At 42.9% G+C, this 27,874-nt stretch overlaps 1 protein-coding gene across 3 annotated transcripts in view; it reads right to left on the reverse strand.

The window, feature by feature from the left end:
- The window catches only part of LOC135506835 (bifunctional UDP-N-acetylglucosamine 2-epimerase/N-acetylmannosamine kinase-like), a 30,119-nt gene extending 2,807 nt beyond the window's left edge, over positions 1-27,312 (reverse strand). The window contains exons 1-11 of one of the 3 annotated variants that reach the window (XM_064926230.1): positions 27,019-27,312; positions 14,715-14,926; positions 14,056-14,302; positions 13,431-13,638; positions 11,192-11,344; positions 10,531-10,743; positions 10,090-10,177; positions 7,446-7,659; positions 4,451-4,580; positions 3,745-3,966; positions 151-333 (exon numbers count right to left, since the gene is read on the reverse strand). In XM_064926230.1, coding sequence (XP_064782302.1) covers positions 151-333; positions 3,745-3,966; positions 4,451-4,580; positions 7,446-7,659; positions 10,090-10,177; positions 10,531-10,743; positions 11,192-11,344; positions 13,431-13,638; positions 14,056-14,302; positions 14,715-14,908 — 1,852 coding nt within the window. In that variant the 5' untranslated portion in view covers positions 14,909-14,926; positions 27,019-27,312. Of the gene's footprint in view, positions 1-150; positions 334-3,744; positions 3,967-4,450; positions 4,581-7,445; positions 7,660-10,089; positions 10,178-10,530; positions 10,744-11,191; positions 11,345-13,430; positions 13,639-14,055; positions 14,303-14,714; positions 14,927-18,198; positions 18,365-19,758; positions 19,854-27,018 lie in introns of those variants that run through there. The other 2 variants (XM_064926231.1, XM_064926228.1) reach the window with 2 other exon arrangements.
- Between the last annotated feature and the right edge of the window lie 562 nt (positions 27,313-27,874).

Below are 27,874 nucleotides of genomic sequence, written 5' to 3' on the forward strand. Positions count from 1 at the left end.
TATCTTTTTCCCTCCCTGGTGAAGACTGACATCCAATGTGTTCCAATAAACAAGTGCCTGGTTCAATGCATTATAACCACCATGCAATGTGCCTCTTGGTTTTAAGTAAAGGATTAGAAAACAATCTAATTAACAAGTGTTTTAACTAACCATCATGGAGCCTCTTGGCTTCTTTCTGCAGGGCCATGCCTGATGCGTAGGCCTCGATGCAGCCACGGCTGCCACACATGCACTCCGGCCCGTCCAGAGACACCATAATGTGGCCCAGCTCAGCCGCGCAGAACGTACTGCCGTGGATCAGCTCGTTGTGCTGGATGATGCCCCCGCCGATGCCTGTTCACAGAACAAACAGAATAGTTAGTGGTGCCACCGCCGATGTCGGTGTGGCTTCCCGATCAGCACGACTACCTTATTCGTTTGGGGTCCTTTGTTATCAAGGTTAAGTCACCCCTATAGTGACAAATGTTGTTTTGATAGCTACGCATGGTGTGGCAGACATCACAAGGCGATGGCTCCCTCTGCTGGACGTGCCAGGTCTCGGCGGGCTCTCCGGCCTGGACTAATTGGGGCTGATTGTGGTTGGTGGGTAATCAAGGGCTGATTGCTCACCAGCTGTACGAGGTGACTTCCGTATAGTTGGAGACGGTGCCTGAGCTAAAAGGAGGGAGTTCAGTTTTTGTACCCGACAGGCAAGACCCGGAGCCCAGAATACGGTATCCCGGAGAGGGTCTCATGGGGGAGACCTATCCTTTTTCTTTGATTTATTATTTAAATAAACACCCTTGAAACCGAGCTAATCCTACTCTGGGTAAACGTCTTAACCAAACCCATTGGTCTGCCACAGTATCTACGCTGGCATGAACGAGCAAGCCTTATGTTGTGACTCACAGAAACTAACATGTGGTGTATTTTGTTGTGCACCAGTTTAATGATAGCTAGCTAGCTAAGCAAGATAGCTAGCTATTCTGTTAAATTGTTATGTTCCGTTCCTTGAGCAATGACAAACCGGGGCGTAGGTTTAACATTTTATAATTAGGTACTTCAGCTAGCAATACAACGGTAAAGCAATGTAGCAATCAAAACAACTTAATTTGTCATTTATGGGCGACGGAATTTTGCTACGAACGGATCCTGTACAAAGCAGGAAGAGCCATGCTCATTTGGTCGCTACACATAACGGTTAAGTCCAGTGACATATATAGAGAGAGAGTGTGCGGTCAGATTTTAGAACGGATGCCATGTTGTCTTCATTCTCTACATATTGGAGATGTAACACGAGAGCGCCTCCGACAATTCCCTCATTTTAGCTGTAAACATACGAAACGGAGGGAATGTTGACGTTTTTATTGATTAACATGTGTATCAAAGTCTGGCATGTGTTGTGGTGTCAACAAATTTCATATCAGCTTTCACTGGACATATTCATTCGTTTTCCATTCCTACCAGAAATAAACAGCACGGAAGCGTCAATTATAACTTAGCAGCGGCTATGGAGGAGAATGTAGTGCTCTCCGGGAACGTTCAGACAGAAACTCTAGATGACTGGTTAAGTGCAAGTAATTAAAATGACCAATATTTGTATGTATTTTGTGTGTATTAGTAAAAAACTAAAGTTCTACTGCTCCTCAAGCAAGCGGGGAGGCCGACGACATCACGGAAAGCCATCAAACCCATTCCTCGAATGCCCTACTCTGAGGTTTGCAGTGGTCTGAAACACACTATTTTGCTTAAAATTTATTGTTTTACCCTTTAGTGTGTATACATAACTTTATTTATACTTGGGATATCGCGGTGTTTCTGCAAAAAAGTCAAAAGTTTACAGTCATCATCCAAAGTTTAAAATGTACAAATATGCCACATTTCCTGTCAATGTGCCAAGGACCAACCATAATGTGGAACTTGACTACAGAAAACAATACTATTGTTGTCTGACAAGAAAGAAGATAGAGGCATGGAAAGAACGTCACCATGCAGGTTTGCAGACAGTAGAAACGTTTCGAACCCCAAACAATTATGCACAAAAAAAAACCTCAGATGTGAAGTAAACAGAAAATTGTTGACAAGGGTGAGTTATTTTTTTGTCAGTGAAATAGATTATCCGACAAATGGCGATACAGGGTTTACCCCCTAGGACTTACCCTACAGGTACCAACCTGTTCAGGTTTACCTTCCGGGACTTACCATCTACCACAAAGCTACGACCGGTCGTTACACAATGGGCCTACCGAATTAAACTCGGGCTCTCCAGGTCCGTATCCTATAATGTTCAGCCTACGATTCTCATCTCCCTGAGATGTCAAAATGAGTGGAAATAGATATAGGAACTAGCCTACCTTATTTGTTGCCAGCTCTGCTCCACTGATCTGGACTATTTGGTTTGACTAGAAATTGTGGTGAACCCTGCTCGCAGCGCCATCTGTTAGGTTCTAAAGTAAATAACTCACGGACACTAGTGAAGTTTAACCAAGTTTAATTCTTCCCAAAGGGTCGACATAGCTGTATTCAGACAAAGACATGTATCCACCACTAGAAGTATATTCTATATACTCTACTTTAGACACTCCTCCTTCTCTCCAATCCTTACATCTCTTCCACAGGAAGAGGGTAATAGGATAATGAACCATACTTTCTCCCTTCAGGGGATCTGACCTGACCCCAACCCCTCCTTCGCCTAATCCATCCGCTTCCCCTCTAGCAATCCTGTGATCTCCTGTCCACCCAACACATTCCAAAGCCATCTGTTTTTCTACAGAGAACCATTAACCTCAAGTAAAAAAATAAAAAGTCTCTTCCACTTCTTTATATACTATTCTTATGCGTATAACAAGGTTCAAAGTTTACCCAGAATCCAACATCTTTTTGGCATGCATATGTAACCGGTGTGAAATGGCTAGCTACTTAGCGGGGTGTGCGCTAATAGTGTTGCAATCGGTGACGTCACTTTGCTCTGAGACCTTGAAGTAGTTGTTTCCCTTGCTCTGCAAGGGCCGCGGCTTTTGTTGAGCGATAGGTAACGATGTTTCTTGGGAGGCAGTTGCGTGCATAGGGTCCCTGGTTCGAGGCCAGGTAGGGACGAGGAAAGGGAAAATATAGCCTATTGATAAAATAACCAGGTGTCTCAACTTTAAGCTTTAATTAAGCTGTCATTAACCTATGATTTACACATCAGCACTGCCTTAAGAGATTATATACAAGCATGTGCTTTCATCTTTGCAATCGTTTCCAATGCCTCATGCCATGTAGATTAAAATGTCATTGTCTTCAGGAAAAGTTCTTAAGTGAACCAATTAGACATCTTAATAGTATCAGTAGCATTGTCAAAACATGGTTACGGTGAGGTCTTTTCTTTTCGTCTCTCACTTTTGTAAAACTCAATGGTTTGCAAATGCCTCAACAATAGTCCCTCATTCAATAGGGGTAGCCGTGGAGGACTGTTTCAGGACACAAATCCAATTTTTCAATACCTATTCAATCCACTCAAAATCAAAAAGCTACTGGCTGATATCTAATTGCCTCGTTTCGATTGGCCTGTTATGCACTCGATCCACCCATACTGTCATTGTTTACTATCCAGCTCATCTCACGCCATTATGGGTGTGGAATGCATTCTCAACCTTTACTTACCATAACCTTTTAACTTTTTTAATTTTTTACAATGACAGTTATGTATATTTCATAGAAATACAATGAACAGATACTTAATGACCAGAGTGAATCATTCTAATTCTATGGTGGCAATATTACCTGTTCCAGTGATGATGGTGACAAAGTTCTCCACTCCTTTACCGTGGCCAAACTTCTTCTCTGCCAGGGCGGCACAGTTGCCGTCGTTATCGACCCAGACGGGCAGGTGGAGGGCGTCAGAGATGGGGGTGCGGATGTCGATGGAGCTCCACTCCTGTATCAGCTTGGTGGAGTGGAGGATCACACCCTCCTGGGGGTTCACTCTGCCTCCTGTCGACACACCTGAGGGTGGGAGGTGGGGCGATTGCAAGAGAATCAGATCCGGTCAAACTAGGGGTATTTTCCTACTAGCTACTGACCACTTCTTTATTGAGGAAAAATGTACTTACTAAGACTGTGATACGTGGTTGTCTCACCTAGCTACAATAAGATGAATGCACTAAGTCGCTCTGGATAAGATTGTCTGCAAAATTACTAAAATGTAAAAATTATTATATAGTGAGAACTAGGGTCTATGCAGACTCTGAAGCGTATTTGTCGTTAAGCACAAATAATTGGGACAAGAGATTGTGACGTTAACGCATTTATAAACATTTAATAAAGTTCAGTTATTTGACACATGCTCAAGTACAATGCAATGGTTCAATTGCAAGCCCCACCCAACAATGTGCTTCTTGACAGATTCGCATAAGTAAATGTTGCCATTTTCAAGTGCAAATCAAAACATAAAAAAGGGACATTTCATGAAGGAGAGAAAGCCACATACCCACTCCTAGAATCCGGCAGTTGAGATGGACAGCATCAATGACTGCCTCCGTACACATCTTCAGTATCAGCTCCATCCTCATCTCATAGGTTTTGGGGTTCGCCTGGGTGTACTTCTTCACTATCTTACCCTACAATTAAAAATACGTATAATAAAAATAAAAAAATCAGACCAATACAATAATATTTCAAATAAAATGTTCTTTAAATATTAAATGTGATTTATTTGCCATTTAGGAGACGATTTTATCCGAAGCGACTTAGTCACCCTTGTATGCATCACTATTGGTGGCCCCAGCAGAGCTGGAACCCACAACCATACAAGTGCCTTGCTCTACCAACTGAGACACAGAGAACCACAAAGTTTAAATGGTGGCCCACAAATATATTTCATGCAAATCAATCCACTTGTTCCAACACAATCAACCCATAAGTACATTTGGTACATTATTTGATAAGGAAGGCCACACAAGCAGTGTGGTTGACAAGGCAGTGCTTGTCTGTCGTCAGCGATTTAATTAAATATCAGCGTCTCAGAAGAATGCTATAACTGACAGCCGCTTTAAGCCGGCAGATGCTCAGGGTGGTTCTCACGTAAAGTCAAATCCTAAATCAAAATGGGGCCTAATCAAATAGAAAAAGTGTGTGTTTAAGATGACTTCCGTTAGGCTAAAGAATTGTCGGTTGACATTCTAATCTCCGACTTCAGAACTAATGATTAGAAGGGGACTTCTCACTGTTGACGTTTGTGTTCAACTCCAACTTACTCACTGACGAAAATAAGTTTTAGACAATACGCATGCCCGTGACCAATAATAAATGATATTTCTATAGCGCTTTTCATTACCTGAAAGCACTTCAAAAAATAAACAAGCAATACATCATGAGTAGCCTAGCTGTAGTTAGGTCAACCAATAGAGGCCAAGTCTTTGAGTGCATGCATCCTCCAAAGATGGAGAGGGACAGTTCATGGCTTGATCAGAGGAAGGTTGGTCAGGCTAAAAAAGGCTAGAAATGTTACAGGCCTCAGGCTTATTCCATGAGAAGTGCAACGTCACAAATTATGCGTAGGTCTAGAACAGATTGTACATCACTCCACCTTGGTATGGTACAGTTGAAGTCGGAAGTTTACATACACCTTAGCCAAATACATTTAAACTCAGTTTCTCACAATTCCTGACATTTAATCCTGGTAAACATTCCCGGTCTTAGGTCAGTTAGGATCACCACTTTATTTTAAGAATGTGAAATGTCAGAATAATAGTAGAGAGAATGATTTATTTCAGCTTTTATTTCTTTCATCACATTCCCAGTGGTTCAGACGTTTACATACACTCAATTAGTATTTGGTAGCACTGGCTTAAACAATTTAAACTTGAGTCAAACGTTTCGGGTAGCCTTCTACAAGCTTCCCACAATAAGTTTGGTGCATTTTGGCCCATTCCTCCTCACAGAACTGAAGTGAGCGAGTCAGGTTTCTATGCCTCCTTGCTCACACATGCTTTTTCAGTTCTGCCCACACATTTTCTATAGGTTTGAGGTCAGGGCTTTGTGATGGCTACTCCAATACCTTGACTTTGTTGTCCTTAAGCCATTTTGCCACAACTTTGGAAGTATGCTTGGGGTCATTATGTATTTGGAAGACCCATTTGCGACCAAGCTTTAACTTCCTGACTGATGTCTTAAGATGTTGCTTCAATATATCCACATAATTTCCCTTTCTCATGATGCCATCTATTTTGTGAAGTGCACCAGTCCCTCCTGCAGCAAAGCACCCCCACAACATGATGCTGCCACCCCCGTGCTTTTCAGTTGGGTTGACGTTCTTCGGCTTGCAAGCGTTCCCCTTTTTCCTCCAAACATAATGATGGTCATTATGGCCAAACAGTTCTGTTTTTGTTTCATCAGACCAGAGAACATTTCTCCAAAAAGTACGATCTTTGTCCCCATGTGCAGTTGCAAACCGTAGTCTGGCTTTTTTAAGGCGGTTTTGGAGCAGTGGCTTCTTCCTTGCTGAGCGGCCTTTCAGGTTATGACGATTTTGTACTCGTTTTACTGTGGATATAGATACTTTGTACCGGTTTCCTCCAGAATCTTCACAAGGTCCTTTGCTGTTGTTCTGGGATTGATTTGCACTTTTCACACCAAAGTACGTTAATCTCTAGGAGACAGAACACATTAATGTGGTATCTTCAGGCATTTGGAAATTGCTCCCAAGGACGAACCAGACTTGTGGAAGTCTACAATTTTTTTTCTGAGGTCTTGGCTGATTTATTTAGATTTTCCCATGATGTCAAGCAAAGAGGCACTGAGTATGAAGGTAGGCCTTGAAATACATCCACAGGTACACCTCCAATTGACTCAAATGATGTCAATTAGCCTATCAGAAGCTTCTAAAGCCATGACATTTTCTGGAATTTTCCAAGCTGTTTGAAGGCACAGTCAACTTAGTGTATGTAAACTTCTGACCCACTGGAATTGCGATACAGTGACTTAAGTGAAATAATCTGTTTGTAAACAATTGTTGGAAAAATTACTTGTGTCATGCACAAAGTAGATGTCCTAACCGACTTGCCTAGACTATAGTTTGTTAACAAGAAATTTGTGGTGGTTGAAAAACAGGTTTTAATGACTCCAACCTAAGTGCATGTAAACTTCCAACTTCAACTGTACATCATCTTTTTATCTGCAACTTTTCTAGTTCCATCTTTGGTGGTTATGGGTATCCATCCATATCCATCAGCATTACAAACCTGAACTAGTTGGGTGTAGAGGGATAATGAACACACATGGATGGTTAGATAGAAATCTTGGAAGCACATGGCAGTGTGAGAAGATGGAGAGTGTAATGTACTGTATGTTCATTTTGCTGATGGACAACCAGGAAGATGATTTATGGTTTTAACCAATCACGACTAATTATATTATTATCTTATCTAACATGCGGTGTAACCCTCACCTCACGCACCCCACTCTCCAACCCCCCTCACCCCTACCCTCATGCTGACGATGGCCACGCGGAGGTTGGTCCCCCCCAGGTCGACGGCTAGGGCGCTCTGAGTCTCCAGGATGTGGTCGATGTCCTGGGAGATGTCCCACTCCTTGACGGGGGGAAAGCAGAAGGTCTTCTGCAGCGGCTCATCAAGGTCGATGGTCTGCAGGAACTTCAGGATGCGAGGCACCGCATTCCCGTCGCCGTAGATCTTCGAGCTGAGGGGGGGATCCCACAGGATGAAGAAGAGGGAGGAATGGGGGAATCCCACAGGATGAAGAAGAGGGAGGAATGGGGGAATCCCACAGGATGAAGAAGAGGGAGGAATGGGGGAATCCCACAGGATGAAGAAGAGGGAGGAATGGGGGAATCACACAGGATGAAGAAGAGGGGGTGGGTGGGGGGAAATCACACAGGATGAAGAAGAGGGAGGAATGGGGGAATCACACAGGATGAAGAAGAGGGAGGAATCACACAGGATGAAGAAGAGGGAGGAATGGGGGAATCACACAGGATGAAGAAGAGGGGGTGGGTGGGGGAATCACACAGGATGAAGAAGAGGGGGGGGGGGGGGGAAATCACACAAATGAAGAGGGGAATTTTAGTGAGATTTACGTTCTATGAAAAATTGCAATATGATGGTTACTATGAAAATAGAGGATTTTAGCTTGTAGACCAAATCTCAGTTATAAGAAACACTGAAAGAGCCAATGCTGCCGCATATAAATACATGTTTTATTTTTATTAAAAAAGGTATAAGTAGATGACTTAAAGGGTGACTGCACTGATGTGGCCTCGTTTTGATGATTGCTCATTAAGAAATGCTAGCGGCCATGACTGAAGCCAAATGAGTTGTGGTTTGATGTGGGTGTGTAATGTTTTCATATTATAAACTGGTTGGGTCGAGCTTCGAATTGGCTGACAGCTGTGGTATATATGATCATATATCACAGGTATGACAAAACATGGATTTTTACTGCTCTAATTATGTTGGTAACCAGTTTATAATAGCAATAAGGCACCTCATGGGTTTGTGGTATATGGTCAATATACCACGGCTAAGGGCTGTATCCAGACACTCGGCGTTGCGTCATGCATAAGAACAGCCTTTAGCCGTGGTATATTGGCCATATACCGCACCCCCTCCGGCCATATTGCTTAATTGTACCATGGCAGGTACTGTTTGTTCCTCCTGAGTAACCGTAGAAACAACATAGCCACTTCCTCAAAATGTTTAAATAGTAGGAATTAATCTGTAATTTATTTAGAAGTTTTTGCAGAGAAGGTCTTAGTCGCTCAAGTTGACATCTAGCTAAAAGGTGTTTGGTGCAGTATTTCTCAAGCAAACAAAATGTGCACGATCGGTTCTCTGCTGGGCACTGACTAGTCTATCGAGTGGCTACGCGCTCGGGACTGACTTCTGAGAACAACAACGTGTCTACAACTTCATCATCTGCAAGCTGTCAAACGATGGTAAATAAAGCACAAGCTACACCATGTCTATCAGTGCCTTAAAAATCACTTGCTAGCTCGTGTTTGTGTCAATGAAGCTAGAAAATAGTAGCCGTCAGGCACATTGAACAGCCAGGCCACAATCAGCTTAATCAAGTCACTGGCGAGGTTTTGCTTTTTACAACTTTCCCACCATTTCCAGAGTGTGCCTGTCTGGCAGTGCTTAATAGGGAATGATGTTACAAAACAGGCTGTGGGGGGGGACACTATGTTCCAGTTGGGATACAAGTGCACTCTGATCGTCTCAATTCTCATTTTGGCCAAATAAGTTGCAGACTCAAGTGATTGACACTAAGAAACACATCTGTAAGTGGCCACTCTATAAAAAGGGCTTAGGGCCAAGGGTTATTTCAACATAACATTGGCGACATGTTCTCTTACGTAAACAAGTCTGAGGTGCAGAGTAATGGGCAGGCCCGTCTCACTGTCTGGGAGGTTCTGGCTGCTACGATTGTGCTCTATCCAATCAGCACTGCTGTTTCTCTTCTGTTAGAGTGTACTGGGCAAGATCATAATCCATCCCCAACTCTCCAGTATGTCGCGACAAACTCTGTTTTGGACGAGACGGACTTTGACCAAAATTATCCTATTTTACACTTTGTAATCAATTTTGACACTAGAATGAATGTTTGACTCGTATCAATGCCACATAGGCCATTTAAAACCAAATACGTTGGTTCTAAGGTGTAGTTGACCTTTAAGTTCAGTTCAGAGGTTCTGTAATACACACTTTCCAGTGTTCTGATTGTGATACTCAAGGTGCAGGTTGATGGTCACTAGACTTGATACTGAACGTTATGGATTATTGTCATATCTGTTGATGGTGGTTGACGCCAGACTGGATGTACAAGGACCGAGGTCACACTGATTATTTCACTGTTGTATTGTATTGATGACATCCCGTTGACATGGATTCTGTAGCAGCTGAAAAATGCACTTTTGTTTTGTCTTTCAACAAGCCTCTCGGCCTGGTGTTTCCAGAACATTTGGTGCTGTCTGATTAGGATATAAAGGCCCTGTCTCCAAGAGGCTAGTTAGACATTTTCTCTGCTTCTGTGCTGGGTGATGTCTCCCTGTTGCAACTTGTTATAACCCCGTAGTAACCCCTTTTCTAGAGGTTATGCGATGATGCTTACCAGGGGTATCTCTTCCCAAACTGCAGCTCCAGGGCATGGTAGATCTTATTCTGAGTGTCTGCGTCACGGACATGGAGGACGTTTTCACCTGGGAATAGAAAATACAGCTCAACATCCTATAAGCATTCGTAATGGGGCGACTGGAAGAATGACAACAAAGCAAATCGCCAAACACTCATACTGTACTGGCAAAGCCATCAATTAAGAACTATACCATGAAATATATCATGAAAACACTGGTAACCACAAGTAGGCCCCCTAGTCTGCTCCAAATGGAGGCCACGCTTGCCTCCATAATGGCACACCATTTCTCCCTTTAGTGCACTACTTTTGACCAGGGCCCGTATTCAAGCACTTAAGGGAATAGGGTGCCATTTTGGACAAAACCCATGATTCTAGACCACCTGGTAAATGGTCATGGACTTCAATAGACCCACCCACCAGTCTCTCTCCCAGTCTGCCTGGACCCCAGGTTGATGACGGGGGTCCCGAAGGCCCCGGCCTCTCTGACGCCACAGCTGCTGTTGCCGATCATGGCCCCAGCGTGACACACCAGCTGGATGAACTGCTCAAACGGCACGTGCTTTACCGCCCGGAAGTTAGGGTGCTGCTCGACGCCCTTCTTCCTCATCACGCGCACCATCTCCTTACTTCCTGTTGGGGTCATCACGGAGACGGGACAGGGGTTGTCAGGGGTTACAAGACAGAACAGAGAAGACTGCGGGATGTCTAATTTAACCGACTCCTACACAGTATACAGTCGGAGATTCAACTCTAGCCATGTCATGTTTTGCAGTAGTGTTTTGTTGGATTTTAAGTACTGGTCACTTGGTTTCTAATTCTTTCTGAGGAAGTTCTACGCCCTTCAAACCAGTCCTAGCCCTAATCATGAGACAGACTGAAGGATTGCAGCTGAACTAGATAAGCAAATACCTTAAACAGAGCAGCCTTCCCACACTATTGACCAAGGGAGGGCTGACACTGTACCTCCAGCTCCACGATCTGTGTGTGTGTGTGTGGTTGCGTAATATGACGGGGCAAAGAGGAGAGAAATAAGGAAAGGGAGACGGGGGGAGAAAAAAAGAAAACAATCACCACTGACCTGCATCTATGTTGGGGAAGAGGATGAGTGTTTTCTTGTTGAAGGAGATGAGGGCGTCCAACATCAGCTCGTAGATCTTGATGGAGTTCTTGATGTCGGTGGTGACCGGGTGCTGCAGGGCCACGATGTAGTCGTGCTCCTTCACATTGTCTCCTGTGGATGTCATTTAGAACATTCTCAGCATTCTAGTACTTTCTGAACAGAGGGAAGTCAACAGTCTACTGCTACCACTGTTCTTTCTGCCCCATAGGGACTAGCGAAAAGCCCCAGAAATCTATGAACTGATTTAACAACATTCTTAGAACACATTTTCCACAACTTTCCATGCCGAAGGTACTAGCTACTGTACCAAATCATATAGCGGTATATGTACTAGAGGTCGACCGATTCATCGGAATGGCCGATTAATTAGGGCCGATTTCAAATTTTCATAACAATCGGAAATCGGTATTTTTGGGCGCCGATTTGCCGATAAAAAAATAAACAATAACACCTTTATTTAACTAGGCAAGTCAGTTAGAACACATTCTTATTTTCAATGACGGCCTAGGAATGATGGGTTAACTGCCTCGTTCAGGGGCAGAACGACAGATTTTCATCTTGTCAGCTCGGGGGATCCAATCTTGCAAAACTCACAGTTAACTAGTCCAACACAATAACGACCTGCCTCCATCTTGTTGCACTCCACAAGGAGACTGTCTGTTACGCAAATGCAGTAAGCCAAGGTAAGTTGCTAGCTAGCATTAAACTTATCTTATAAAAAACAATCAATCATAATCACTAGTTAACAACACATGGTTGATGATATTACTAGATATTATCTAGTGTGTCCTGCGTTGCATATAATCTGACTGCGCATACAAGCATACAAGTATCTGACTGAGCGGTGGTAGGCAGAAGCAGGCGCTTAAAGATTCATTCAAACAGCACTTTCGTGAGTTTTGCCAGCAGCTCTCCGTTGTGCGTCAAGCATTGCGCTGTTTATGACTTCAAGCCCAACTCCCGAGATGAGGCTGGTGCAACCGAAGTGAAATGGTTAGCTAGTTAGGGCGCGCTAACTAGAGGGACGGAAGCTATACTGTTACACTGGCAATACTAAAGTGCCTATAAGAACATCCAATAGTCAAAGGTTAATGAAATACAAATGGTAGAGAGGGAAATAGTCCTATAATTCCTATAATAACTACAACCTAAAACTTCTTACCTGGGAATATTGAAGACTCGTGTTAAAAAGGAACCACCAGCTTTCATATGTTCTCATGTTATGAGCAAGGAACTGAAACGTTAGCTTTCTTACATGGCACATATTGCACATTTACTTTATTCTCCAACACTTGGTTTTTACATTATTTAAACCAAATTGAACATGTTTCATTATTTACTTGAGGCTAAATAGATTTTATTGATGTATTATATTAAGTTAAAATAAGTGTTCATTCAGTATTGTTGTAATTGTCATTATTACAAATCTTATTGTAATTTTTTATTAAATCGGTATCGGCGTTGAAAAATCATAAATCGGTCACCCTCTAATATGTACTATACCACTGTCCTAAAGGTTGTAATAAAAAAGGCTGGCCCTTTCAACCCGAATGGCCCGCAGGCTTGTCAATTACCGTTTTACTCAAGCCTCCACCTCATGCCAACCAATCAGGTCACATGGACGCGCTCCAGGGCACCGCCTACTCACGCTCCAAGTTAGGGTGCATTACCAGTATCTCGGGAAGACAAGTTGTTGGGATGCTGACTGACTTTTCAAATGCCGTTTCTGAAGTGTTGTGCGTCATTTGACGAGTGCGTGTTTGAAATGCTAGTGGGTTCATGTTGGGTGTAATGTCAACCAACGTTAGTTATAGCTGTATGACAAAGACACAGCGACCTTGGCGATGTAAAGGCAGGCCATGAAACCTAAAACAAAAACGCCATCACTGTCCTCAGTCCAGGTAACTGTAGCGGACGAGGCCATCAAGGTCAGTACTATTTCAGACCAAGAGATCTCTGCATATTCAAATAGGAGTTCAAAGCTGGTGCTGTGCAGAAACTGTAGCTGTTTTAGTTTGGTTGCATGATGCATGAAACTGACAGCAGAGGTTGTTATTCCCTGCCTGACCAGGAAAAACTCTGGGCCCTGGAACCTGGCTATTAGTCTGGTATGCTGCATTGAACTGCGTTCCCCGCTGAAAAAGTTGGAACGCCACTGATTTAGGGGTGAAGGATAGGTTACTACTACTACACGTACCGAGCCAGTTCCTGATGATGTCCATGTAGTCGTCACGGTGATGGGCGGCCAGCAGCTTGTCGTAGGAGGGGCAGCCGGCCAACAGGATGCGAGTGTGGTCCTCACACATGGCGATGAGGTGCTGTTCGGCGGTGCGGGTGCAGCAGGCGTGGTAGTGGGCCAGCTTGGAGATGGCGTGGCGGATGGAGTCGTCGATGGTGCCACTCACCTGGGATGGGAAAGGATCAGACATCAGGGTAAAAGTCTGTTTATTGTCTCTGTGACGGTTCGTTGTCTGAAGCACTGCTATTTAGTGTCTGAAGCACTGCTATTTCCCTTAGGGAACAAATAGTTGTTTTTATTGAACCAAGACCATCATTATCTCTGTTATGTTGCCTTCTTTGGTTTCCAGGACTTCTGTGTATTTTTGGTAGCCTCGTTATTTTTTTATGGTAATAACTCAGTAAATAGTAACTAAAATACACAAAACGACAGTTCAAAAACGTCCTATATCAAATACCAGGTAACTACAAGTGGAGGGAGCCAACCAATAATTTAATCTAGTTATATTCAGCTCCCAACACAGATATGCCCTACATCCTGAAAAACCTTGAGATACATGACATCACTTCCTCCATCCCCTCACCTCTCCTCCCTCCAGGTGCAGGATGCGAATGTTCATCAGGGCGGCAGCCGTTGCCAGGGCGAGGGCATCGAAGCGGTCTCCATGGACGACCAGAACGTCGGGGCGAAGGCGGTGGAGGACATCTGGCAGCTTGACCAGCGCCAGACCCACCGACTCCACCATGGCTGCCTCGTCCTCCCCACGCACGATGGTGTGCAGCTTGGAGCCGATGTCAAAGTCATCCTGCTCGATCATCCGGAACGTGTTGCTAAAGGAGGACAGGTGGTCAAACCAATCATTTCATTCATGAAAGAACACATTTTAGACAAATTAAAAACACATCAAGTTAATTCCACTAAGTGAAATGAACAAACACGAAATATAGTCACAGCTAAAAACACACATTCAGACTCATTTCCATTATGGTCCTCATTAAGGACAGGAGTTTTTCCTGGTCAGATCAAGCAATCAGAAAAAAACTTGAGACATGATTACTCAATTAACACTTTTTCCTCAGAGTGCAAATAAACAATGTCTGTCATTGTAAAAACATTTGCAAATAGTTGTGATTTCAGTGGATCGGGAAAAACTAGTTCCAGCACCACCACCTTCAGCTCAAACTCACCCATAGTCATCAATGAGATGGGCTCCCAGCACCACCACCTCCAGCTCAAACTCACCCATAATCATCAATGAGATGGGATCCCAGCACCACCACCTCCAGCTCAAACTCATCAGGGTTGGCCTTGATGCCAAACATGATGGGCGCCAGCTTGGAGTAGTCCGCCCGGTTACACGTCGCCACGCACACCCGCAGCTTCCTCGTGGCTTTGTTCTCCTCCATCTTGTCAGTCTTCTCTCTCATCCTCTGCATTCTCAGATAGTACAGTTCCTGGCGAGCAGAGAAAAAGCGATGGTGTTCAGAGTTGAGATGCTGGAACGTCAGGCAAAAAGAAGCTGTGCTGAAAACAATGAGGTCCGATGCTCCTCATCCTGTTGTGGCACGGTGGATATGTGTGAAAGCTAGAATCTGCAGTTGCTACATCTGTTTTTGGACTTAGCGATTAATGATATATACCCATTGATTCTTGAAGAACATAACTTGTAAAATGGCTCATGAGCTAAGTTCAACTGTCGTACCTCATGAGCCAGAATATAAGCTTTAAATTTATATTAGATTTATATTATTTGCAAATGGTAAAATGTTCCATTTTGTGAGGAAAGAGCATTCTTTGTTTTTCGTTTTTTTAAATTATGGCAATTCGCACTGACACTTAATGTTAGCTTGATGGCTATTCATAATACCAATGCATGGCGCAAATGTCAGATTTAATTTACAATTGGTAAACAAATATATATATGTTTTTACCTGCATCGTGCAAAGGACTGTTTTATTTGTAACTGGCAAGAACGTTTCGTTTTGTGAGAACCCGTTTCATGTGAACACTCCCGAGTGGCACAGCGGTCTGAGGCACTGCATCTCAGTGCTAGAGGCGTCACTACAGACCCTGGTTCGAATTCCAGGCTGTATCACAACCGGCCGTAATCGGGAGTCCCATAGGGCGGCGCACAACTGGCCCAGCATCGTCTGGGTTAGGGTTTGCCGAGGTAGGGGGTCATCGTAAATAAAAACGTATCTTAACTGACCTGCCTAGTTAAATAAAAAGGTGAAAAACAAATACAAGTATTCTTCATGTAGTCACTGTGGTAGTCTTTTTCCCAGCGGAATTTGTCATATTTTGAAAAGGAATTCTTTATTTTTGCATTGTAAAAAGGGAAGTGACGACTTATTTAATTCAAGAAACTCATGCCTGTTCCACAGATACGGGGTTTTGGAAGCGTCACTGGGTTAATGATATTTGGCTTTCATTTAGTACCAGTCGGTCAGCAGGTGTCATTATTCTACAAATCAACTTTAAAAGGATCATATACTGTGACGAAGCAGACAACACAGGGACATGGATTATGAGATTGGTAGGTGTCAACCACATTCAATTCATTGTGGTGAATACTTGTGCTACCAATTACCAGTCAAGTATCTATTTTATTTAGAGACAATGAGAGGACAATAGGTAAAATTGTCAACATTTCCGTTGGTCAAAGTAATATGGAGGGTGGAGATTTTAATGCCGCCAAGACATGATAATCTAGATAGATGGCCTCCTAAGGATGGCCTCCAACTGATTGTGAGATAAGGAATTATGTTTAAGGTTAAGGGTTTGAGATATTTGGAGACATTTTTATTTGTTAGATATTGCTGCACTGTCAGAACTAGAAGCATTTCGCAATAACATCTGCTAACTATGTGTATGTGACCACTAAAATTGGATTAGATTTGTATTGTTACAAACTAAAATCACCCCTTCAATAGAACTAAGACTAGAGAACATTGAGAGGTCTTCCACTAGCTGTAAAGTAATAATTAACTGGCAGCAGAGCGGCAGTGTACAAACGCAGCTCTACCAACGCCCTGGCAAACAGACTCCTAAAACAACTGCTGCCAAAAGAACAAGACTGGAAAAGTTAGTTAGGGTAGGGTAGCCTAGTGGTTAGAGCGTTGGACTAGTAACCGGAAGGTTGTGAGTTCAAACCCCCGAGCCGACAAGGTACAAATCTGTCGTTCTGCCCCTGAACAGGCAGTTAACCCACTGTTCCCAGGCCGTCATTGAAAATAAGAATGTGTTCTTAACTGACTTGCCTGGTTAAATAAAGGTAAAAATTAACTTGTAAGTCGCTCTGGATAAGAGCGTCTGCTAAATGACTTAAATGTAAATGTAACTACGGGCTAATATTGACTGAGGAGTCAACAAATAACCCAGCCTGGACCTTCCTGGAGGTGGTTGACAACCAGACTGTGCCAGACTTGGTCCTGAAGTAGTCAACTTTGGAGCAGATGATAATAAATCAATGTAAACTGAGACTTAAGTTCAGGTTTCTCCACTGAAAATTATTTTAAAACACTAGGACAGGCTAAAAAACAAACAAGGCTGCTCACCACAGTATAGTTTTGATAAAAGCTTGCAATGACACCCGGTTTAAACCAAATAACTAATGTAGTACAGGATCAAGACAAGTGGGCCTACATTCAGGCACCGTCACTGCATCCCAAACGACCACAAATACTCCAGACACCTAGCTGACCTTTTCCCAATACACCTGGGATATCAAGCTATAGCCCGTGAACCGCTCTGACCATCATAAAAAAAAAGAAGATTTAGCTTGTGACCCAAATGTTGTGACATTCTTAACATAAGGAGTCAAAAGTTTGGCCTCGTCAATGCATTAGCCTACAACCGAACATTGCGGTATGTAATCTTGGAGACAAACACATTCTTATTCAATGACACTGAGTGATTAAAGACACGGTGCCTCCGTTGAACGTCGCATTCACATGTCGCATTCACACGTCGCATTCACACGTTCTCAAAGCCATTTAAGAAGTATTCAGAATGATTAGGCTACACAGACAACCGGAAGAGAAACCGTCACATTTTTTCAATGAACAAACATTGGCCAACTACCCACACAGTCATACAAGAGGCATGGGAAAATTCCAGTCAACTGCAACATGAAATTAAATCTTTATCCTTTGGTTTGTTGAATAACAACAGAGACAAATTGGTCAGTCCAGGCATTTAAACAGATAGTCCATGCATTCATCACAACAATCCATCCACTCCTTGGTCTCTCATCAGCTCCTCCTTTCTCTGCATCTCTCTCCCTCTGTCTCACACACACACACACACTACATTTCTTCACAGACACATATATCCGGCCTAGTCTACAGGCCGTCTCACTGAAAAGCTAACATACCAGCCAGGCATTTTCCTCCCTGCACTGGGTTGGTTCTTAGGCTGCGCTTACATCGGCAGCCCAATTCTGATCGTCTTTTCACGAATTGGTCTAATGACCAAACAGATCAGCTTTGAAAAAGATCCAACGTGAAAAGAGCTGATGCGATTGGTCATAAGAAACTAATATAGCATCAGAATGAGTCTGCCTGTCTAAAACGCAGCCTTCCGAGCCAGAATCCCCCCCCTCTGACACACACTGCCCTTGTTTCCAATGAAGTGTCACAAGACCAGGGCTGCTTCCGAGCGATGAGGGGAGCAGCAGCAGGCAAGGAGGGGGGAAAAAAATAGGATAAAAGCCACCTTGACTTACATGAGGGTTTCTGGCTATAGGCCCTGGACGCATGGTCAGCCCACTCCGTGATCCACTCCTCTCCCTCTCTCTATCCTTCTCCCCCCCTTTATTTAGTCTCTTCCCTTCCCTTCGGATCATTTGAAAGGCTCACTGTAAAAAGGATAGCTGGTCTTCCTCCTAGCCCGACAAAGCAGCAGCAGCCTGTCGAGAGAGAGAGAGGGGGAGGAGGGGCTTCCCTCAACCAACTCAAGAGAGCCCTGATTGGTTGCTGGGTGAGAGGGAACGGTTGAAGCTTCCTGCATCGATGCCTCTTACAGGCAGGGCCCAACATATAACAGACCGACTATGATCTCAACCCAGATAAATCAATGATTCATAGGAAATGTAAGGCCTATAACCATATATTGATAATGAAGCTAAGTTTTTTCACCCTAATGTTGCAAACCCCAGCTTTCTGTTGTCACCCCCAAGCTAAAAGGCCCGTCACACAATCATTTTAAAACAGCGGGTTTTTAAGGACAATCGAGTTCAGCCGTGTGCTTTGTTGTCATGGAAACGCAAGCATCATGATTCGTGGTGTTGCAATACTGGTACCGTGACAACCATAGGTCTGGGAATCAATGACCATAAATTCCCCCCCTCCTAATCAATAAGTATGTCAGTATCAACACATCAGCAGTGAATTATAGACCAACTGGTTTCTTGACAACACTGCAAGAGTCCATCTCTTTAATGATGGTGGATGATAGATGAACTCTCAAACCATTTCTAGAACACTTCTTCCTACTGCTTTTCATTGTGACGGATGAAAAGCAGGCATTGATTGGCATCATTTGTCAGCCTTTCCAGTTCCTTGGAGTGGCAGGCACAGTATTGGTCTCAGATAACCACCTGATCAGCCACCCTTTGAAGTAGTAGACCTAGCTTAGCGCTGGGCGATATGGACAAATCTATGGGCGATTCACGACATACACTTACTGGGTGTGAACTGCTCACATATATCGTGCGACCCTACTAAAAACAAGTTGGCTCACTATTTAAAAAGATGTGGAACAAGCTACAGGATGAATACTGGATTTTTGGCACAGGCACAGCCAACCAGAGCTAGCAAAGGCTACCTAGCAACAACAAATATTTTTTACAATTTGAGTCAAAGTAACGATATAATGTCAAAATAATATTGCGATACGTAGCTATGAATCCCCCCCCCATCACTACTACTGTAGATAAGCCTAAATCCTAAACACTTGCTGTAGCCTGCGCTTCTCTACACATGCACGTACACACATGCCGAATTCTCTCGTGCCAAAAAGCCTCCTCTGTGCTGAATAAAGTTTCCATTGTTGTTCAGAAAGGACGGACAACGCCTAGGCCAGTTAAGTAACACAAAAATAGATCCGGCCAAGCAAGTGAAGAATTGACCAGAACTTGATGACATATTCTCTATCCCAGACGCATGACATTATAACTCTACCAGGAATAATACTAGACTTATAAAAGACAATACTATAACCAATACTATAACCCAACCTTTCTATAACCCCATAAAGCAGTAGACCAAATAAAATAACAACTCACAGTGCAGTCTTCCCCCCTAAAAAAGCAGTGCAGTAGAAAGACAGTGAAACTAAACTAAAAGTAGGTAGCATCAACCTAGCCTGGACTCTGGACCTAGCCTGGTCCTAGCCTGGACCCATAGTCCACTTCTAGCTAGTTATTGTACCACGTGGTCTGTCACCCCAGGCTAGTAGTACTAACAAATATTTTTTATTAGCCTTGTTCTAAGAACAGCATAGGTCAGTCACAGATAATTAGGCTAATAATTGTAATAAGGTAAACAATAGAGATGGTTACTAATCGTTGTACGGTGAGATACTTCACAATAGACAGATACTTAGTAATAACAGTTGAGTTCCAGGCGTGACATAGGGCTTCATTCAGCATGGGCTATTGACACACTGGGTGTGGATTGATACACCCAAATAGATCCAGCCAACAAGAACCATGTTAGCTCTAAGCACACAGTGTGAAAGGTGGTCCAGAATGATTCATCTAGGCCTATCCTGTGTCAGAAACGATTCGCAAAATAGGCTACACCTGCAAAAGGAAATGACTAGGTTAGTTGTAGCAAGCACCAGAATGTTTATGGATACTTTTCTGATGCAACGTCATGATACTTGAGAAAGAGGCTAGATTTCACCTCATGTTGCGTTAGTCCTAGCTCTACTACTCCCATCCATTGTTCCATTGTCCAAATTGTTCCTTCCACGCCCAATATATTTTTTTCCTTTTTTTTTTTCTTTCTTTTTTTTTAATACATTTGAGTTGAAATAACTACTCCCTGCACTGGCACTTCCAAAACATCACTTGAGAAATAGAAATAGATGTAGCTCAGGACTGAATCAGTCAATAAACGGTCAGGCTGATACGAGTCAGTCTGGTCCTGGTAGATACGACGACAACTAAAAGTCCTAATATAATACAGTTTCTCCCCAACCAGTCTAATCTCCCTCTGCCACCTTGACCTTTTTCCACAACTGGGGTTGGAGCAAAAACAAACAGGATGATACCAGAAACAGGGCAGTCATCAGAGTTTAACTGCTGCTTTCCGGAACCCATTTGCCAGAACAATAATTTTCGCTTAGCAATTAAAGATTAAAAAAAAGAAAAAGTTAAATCAGGTTGACTGCCCCCCCCCCCCTTAAGCCACAACAAATAAACAAGTGAAATCTGTGAACAATCATATTAACATGTTTTCACAACTAAACATGTCACTGTTGACAGCCCCTCTCTTTGCACACTCAAGAAAGGAATGAAGGAGAGCAAGAGGTGGCGATGGAAAGCACAGTGGTGAAATATTCTGCAGATAAAAAGGTCATGTCAGCCTATTAATTATAAAAATATATACATTCACTATTGAAAAATCGAATAAAAATGCACTATATATCGTAAGCTAACTATTCCCTGCACAATCAGTGTTTGGAGCGTAGCAATAGAACCAAGTCCATACAGTGTGCATAATAATACTGTCCACACTCAAAGCCGATTACTAGAGTTTGTTTCATTTTGCAGTAGACAGTGCATTCGGAGAGTAGTCGGACCCCTTGACTTTTCCCACGGTTACTTTCATATTTTATCTAAATTTACACACATTACCCCATAATATGAAAGTGAAAACTTGTTTAGACATTTTTTCAAATTTATAAAAAATAAAAACAGAAATACCTGAAGTGTTTAGACCCTTTGCTAGGAGACTCGAAATTGGGCTCAGGTGCATCCTGTTTCCATTGATCATCCTAGAGATGCTTCTACAACTTGGACACCACCTGTGGTAAATTCAATTGATTGGACATGATTTGGAAAGGAAAACACCTGTCTATATAAGGTTCCTCAGTTGACAGTGTATAACAGAGCAAAAACTATGCCACAACGTCGAAGGAATAGTCTGTCGAGCTCCGAGACAGGATTGTGTCGAGGCACAGATCTGGGGAAGGGTACCAAAAAATGTCTGCAGCATTGAAGGTCCCCAAGAACACAGTGGCCTTCATCATTCTTAAAATGTAAAAAGTTTGGAACCAAGGCTCTTAATAGAGCTGGCCGCACAGCCAAACTGAGCAAACAGGGGAGAAGGGCCTTTGTCAGGGAGGTAACTAAGAACCTGATGGTCACTGAAAGACCTCCAGAGTTCCTTTGTTGAGATGGGAGAACCTTCCAGAAGGACAACCATCTCTGCAGCACTCCACCAATCAGATCTTTATGGTAGACAGAAGCCACTCCTCAGTAAAAAGCACATGACAGACCATTTGGAGTTTGCCAAAAGACACCTAAAGACTCTCAGACCATGAGAAACAAGATTCTCTGGTCTGATGAAACCAAGATTGAACTCTTTGGCCTGATTGCCAAGAGTTACATCTGGAGGAAACCTGGTACCATCCCTACGTTGAAGCATGGTGGTGGCTGCATCCTGCTGTGGGGATGTTTTTCAGCGGCAGGGACTGGGAGACTAGACCGGAATGAGGCAAAGATGAACGGAGAAAAATACAGAGAGATCCTTGATGAAAACATGCTCCAGAGTGCTCAGTACCTCAGACTAGGGCAAAGTTTCACCTTCCAACAGGACAACGACCCTAAGCCCACAGCCAAGACAACGCAGGAGTGGCCAAGGGACAAGTCTCTGAATATCCTTGAGTGGCCCAGCCAGAGCCCGGACTTGAACCCGATCTAACATTTCTAGATAGACCTGCAAATAGCTGTGCAGCGACGCTCCCCATCCAACCTGACAGAGCTTGAGAGGATCTGCCGAGAAGAGTGGGAGAAACTCCCCAAATACAGGTGTGCCAAGCTTGTAGCGTCATACCCAAGAAGACGCAAGTCATTAATTGCTGCCAAAGGTGCTTCAACAATGTACTGAGAAAGGGTCTGAATACTTATGTAAATGTCATTTGATAGAATTTTTAGCAAATATAAACCTGTTTTTGCATTGTCATTATGGGGTATGTGTGTAGATTGGAGGGGGAAAAACAATTTAATCCATTTTAGAATAAGGCTGTTACGTAACAAAATGTGGAAAAAGTCAAGGGGTCTGAATACTTTCCGAATGCACTGTATGTACCAAAATACTTCTTAAATCTATGGGCTTTTTTTAATGTAGTTCTGCCGTGTGTAATATGCGGTAGTCTGCTGCACCACGGTACCCACTTGATTGTGTCTACTGCACCACAGTACCCACTTGATTGTGTCTACTGCACCACAGTACCCACTTGATTGTGTCTACTGCACCACAGTACCCACTTGATTGTGTCTACTGCACCACAGTACCCACTTGATTGTGTCTACTGCACCACAGTACCCACTTGATTGTGTCTACTGCACCACAGTACCCACTTGATTGTGTCTACTGCACCACAGTACCCACTTGATTGTGTCTACTGCACCACAGTACCCACTTGATTGTGTCTACTGCACCACAGTACCCACTTGATTGTGTCTACTGCACCACAGTACCCACTTGATTGTGTCTACTGCACCACAGTACCCACTTGATTGTGTCTACTGCACCACAGTACCCACTTGATTGTGTCTACTGCACCACAGTACCCACTTGATTGTGTCTACTGCACCACAGTACCCACTTGATTGTGTCTACTGCACCACAGTACCCACTTGATTTGCCTGCTGCACCACAGTACCCACTTGATTTGCCTGCTGCACCACAGTACCCATTTGATTTGTCTACTGCACCACAGTACCCATTTGATTTGTCTACTGCACCACAGTACCCACTTGATTGTGTCTACTGCACCACAGTACCCACTTGATTTGCCTGCTGCACCACAGTACCCATTTGATTTGCCTGCTGCACCACAGTACCCACTTGATTTGCCTGCTGCACCACAGTACCCATTTGATTTGCCTGCTGCACCACAGTACCCATTTGATTTGTCTACTGCACCACAGTACCCATTTGATTTGTCTACTGCACCCCAGTACCCATTTGATTTGCCTGCTGCACCACAGTACCCACTTGATTTGTCTACTGCACCCCAGTACCCATTTGATTTGCCTGCTGCACCACAGTACCCACTTGATTTGTCTACTGCACCCCAGTACCCATTTGATTTGCCTGCTGCACCACAGTACCCACTTGATTTGCCTGCTGCACCACAGTACCCATTTGATTTGCCTGCTGCACCACAGTACCCATTTGATTTGCCTACTGGACCCCAGTACCCATTTGATTTGCCTACTGGACCACACTACCCATTTGATTTGCCTGCTGCACCATAGTACCCATTTGATTTGCCTGCTGCACCACACTACCCATTTGATTTGCCTACTGGACCACACTACCCATTTGATTTGCCTACTGGACCACACTACCCATTTGATTTGCCTGCTGCACCATAGTACCCATTTGATTTGTCTACCTACTACTAATGTTATTATAAATCTTACTGATTAAATAAATGTAAAAACTTTAGCTCCTCTACAACTTCTCCAAGATGTACCATCTGCAGAGTGTCTTTCGATTGGTCCTCGTTTGTTTAGGCTTAAATCCAGAGTCCTTGGCCTTCTTTCGTGTAATTATCATAGTCCAGATGGGAAGCTGCCACGTCTGATAAAGGAGATTTATTCCCCTCCAAGTGTTTTTTGAAATTATTATTTTTAACCCTTATTTTACCAGGTTTGAGGGACTGGTTGGAATGGCGCAATGATACAACCTGGGGGTATGTTACAAAGCAGGATCAATCTTTGATAAACAACCAGAAAAAAAAGATTTTTGGACCCATTCACCTGATGTCTGTTTGCACAGACACCGCCATTCTCCATCTATATAGTGAGAACATTGCTTGCAGAGGATATTAATAATCCTAACACATGGCCGAGCCCAAACATAGAGGACGATTAGACAAGGTATATTAACATGCCATAGATGTGTTTGAGATGTGTTACAGTAAGCTCCAAAAGTATTGGGACAGTGACCCATTTGTTGTTTTGGCTCTGTACTCCAGCACGTTGGATTTGACATTATTAAATGACTATGGAGGTTAAAGTGCAGACTGTCAGCTTTAATTTGAGTGTGTTATCATCATCCATATCGGGTGAACCGTTTAGAAATTACAGCACTTTTTGTACATAGCCCCTCCCATTTAAGGGGACCAAAAGTATTGGGCAAAATTATGTGGATTAAAGTAGTCAAATGTTTAGCATTTTGTCCCGTGTTCCTTGCACGCAATGATTACATCAAGCGTGTGACTCTACAAACTTGTTGGATGCATTTGCTGTTTGTTTTGGTTGCGTTTCAGATTAATTGTGGCCCAATAGAAATAATGTGTTGTCATTATGAAGTCCATTTTATTGTACATAGGAATATAATTTTTCTAAACACTTCTACATTAATGTAGATGCTACATTGGTTACGGAGAGTCCTGAATGAATTGTTGTGGGGGGGGGGGGGATGTTAACAGTTAGGTCGGCGAGAATAGATTTTACCAGACATGTTTATCGGTCTACAGGTCAATTTGCATACATTTTGAAATTAAATTGGCTTGTGTGTATTTTTGTTAGTCGTCATGCATCTTAAATATCACAGCATACAGAGACTATAGCCTACCTACCACCTGACAGACAGCGCAACAGTAGCTCCTCAAAGAGCCTGTAGACTATGGAGTGAAACCTGCTTTGGTAAACTCAGTCATTGCGCAACAAATAACATTTCTAAATAGAGTCGCGTAAAAAAAAAAAAAAGTTGTGGCCATGATTTAAAAAGTACCTATTTTTATCTTTCAATCTCAACTCGTAAAGCGCGCCTCCCATTCAGATGCATAGTCTATAGCCTGCCTGCCTACCGTTGACTAACAGCACATCACCCATCACTTCGTAATGTGACCTTGATGCAGCATAATTGTTTGAAACCTGATTTCCAGTGTTTTTGATACTCAAGGTGCGGGTTGATGGTCACAAGACTTGATACTCAATGTTATGGATTATTCTCATATGTTGATGGTGGTTGACGCCAGACTGGATGTTAAAGGACCGAGGACACACTGATTATTCACTGTTGTATTGTAGACATCCTGTGAACTCTGATTCTGTAGCAGCTGACAGTCATTGCCTTTTTGTTTGGATTTCCTACTAGACTCTCAGGCTGATGTTTTCAGAACATTTAGGGCTGTCTGATTAGGATATAAAAGGGCATGTCTCCAAGGTTGTGGAGTCTAGACATAGGCCTGCATAACACGTTCATTTCGTACCCAATCAAAGACAGATCCTAGTCTATTTATATTATACTGTACATCTGTATTATATACACGGTCAAATCCAAAGGCAGTTTATAAAAATAACGTGTTGCTGATAGTGAAATAGCGCCACCCACTGGTAAATAGAGGGATACTAAGATTGTACTTTGATGTACAATAGGTGGTGGTAGGACAAAATATTTGATTCCACACCTGAAGCAACAAACACAAATCTACTGTATTCTCTAATAGCCAGTCCACAGGCCTCCATCTATAAATTCACGGAACAAATGTACATTAAATAATAGTGTAATGGGCATTGCTGAACTCAGAAGTAGGTAATATTAGCCAGTTTCAACTAACTTTATATCTCTCATGAAAGGACGAAATATTCTAGCTATTTACAATGTAGCTATTTCAATGATACAGTATGTTAGCTAGCTAGAATAAACTTGCTAGGAAATACATTTTAGGCTAACTATTCATTTTTAGTTTGAATATACATTTTTGTAGTCAGCCTTGCCATATCAAGGTCAGTTTCAATTGATAAAAGTAGATAACGTTATCACGCTACATACCTATTAGCTTAAAAAGTTCGCCTAAATCAGCAAGTGATGGTGGCCCGGTTCTGTTGCTAACAAGCTATTAGCAGTTAGCTATCTAACTGTTGCTTGTAACGTCGTTAGCGGGATAGCTAGTTAGCTCAACCTGCTTTTATTCACACGGATTAGTTAGCAAACAATTACATTTAACTTTTGCTAAATTAGACAGTTGGCTACTAGTACCGGTATCTATGTATGATAGGATGATTAGCTGGTTAGCTCACGTGTGCTAACTTCAGCTAACTTTCAACTAGGCTAGCTAGCTTTGTGATTCATAGTGAAAATGCGCATATTACATTAACTAAATAGCGAAGTTTGTTATAACGGAGGACAATATGTTTGTCTTGTCCAACTTGCGTTAGCTAGCTAGCTAGATAACTTCTACCCGAAGGTGTGGTTCCACAAACGTTAGATACCTATGTAGCTAGAGTAAAGTTAGCTAGCGCTGGCATGAATACTCTGAAGCGTGAACGTTGCACTAAATTAACTTTACTTACCTTTATTCAAGCAGATCCTCTTAATCTCATGCAATGTCTCTCATCATATCTCTTTCAGATGTAGGCTTGCGTGAAAGTGAAATGGTTCCGGGTACTTATGAGCCCGAGGCTAGGATTAGCTACTCAAACCAATTGAACATTACTGGTGCATATATTGCTCTTGTGCGCGAAATCTTAAAAAACATACTTCAAGCACCTGCCTTCGATAACGGAACAGGGCGAAAAAATTGCGCTGTCGGAGAAGGACACTGTTTACTGGTTATTAGTACAGCAGGCGGGAGTCTTGTTGGCGACACTGTGTGTTAGCTAGCAATCAATCATTCAAATGTATTTATAAAGCCCTTTTCACATCAGCAAATGTCACAAAGTGTTATACAGAAACCCAGCCTAAAAACCAAAACAGCAATCAACGCATATGTAGAAGCACGGTGGCTAGGAAAAACTCTACAAAGGCAGGAACCGAGGAAGAATCAAATCAAATGTATTTGTCACATACACATGGTTAGCAGATGTTAATGCGAGTGTAGCGAAATGCTTGTGCTTCTAGTTCCGACAATGCAGTAATAACCAACAAGTAATCTAACCTAACAATTTCAAAACTACTACCTTATACACACAAGTGTAAAGGGATAAATAATATGTACATAAAGATATATGAATGAGTGATGGTACAGAACGGCATAGGCAAGATGCAGTAGATGGTATCGGTAAGAACCTAGGAAGAACCGTAGAGAGGTACCAGGCTCTGAGGGGTGGCCAGTCCTCTTCTGCCTGCTCAGGATTGAAATTATAACAGTACATGGCCACGATGTCCAAACGTTCATTGATGACCAGCAGGGTCAAATAAAAATAATAA

Source organism: Oncorhynchus masou, chromosome 20, assembly GCF_036934945.1.
Source record: "Oncorhynchus masou masou isolate Uvic2021 chromosome 20, UVic_Omas_1.1, whole genome shotgun sequence".
NCBI lineage: Eukaryota > Metazoa > Chordata > Actinopteri > Salmoniformes > Salmonidae > Oncorhynchus > Oncorhynchus masou.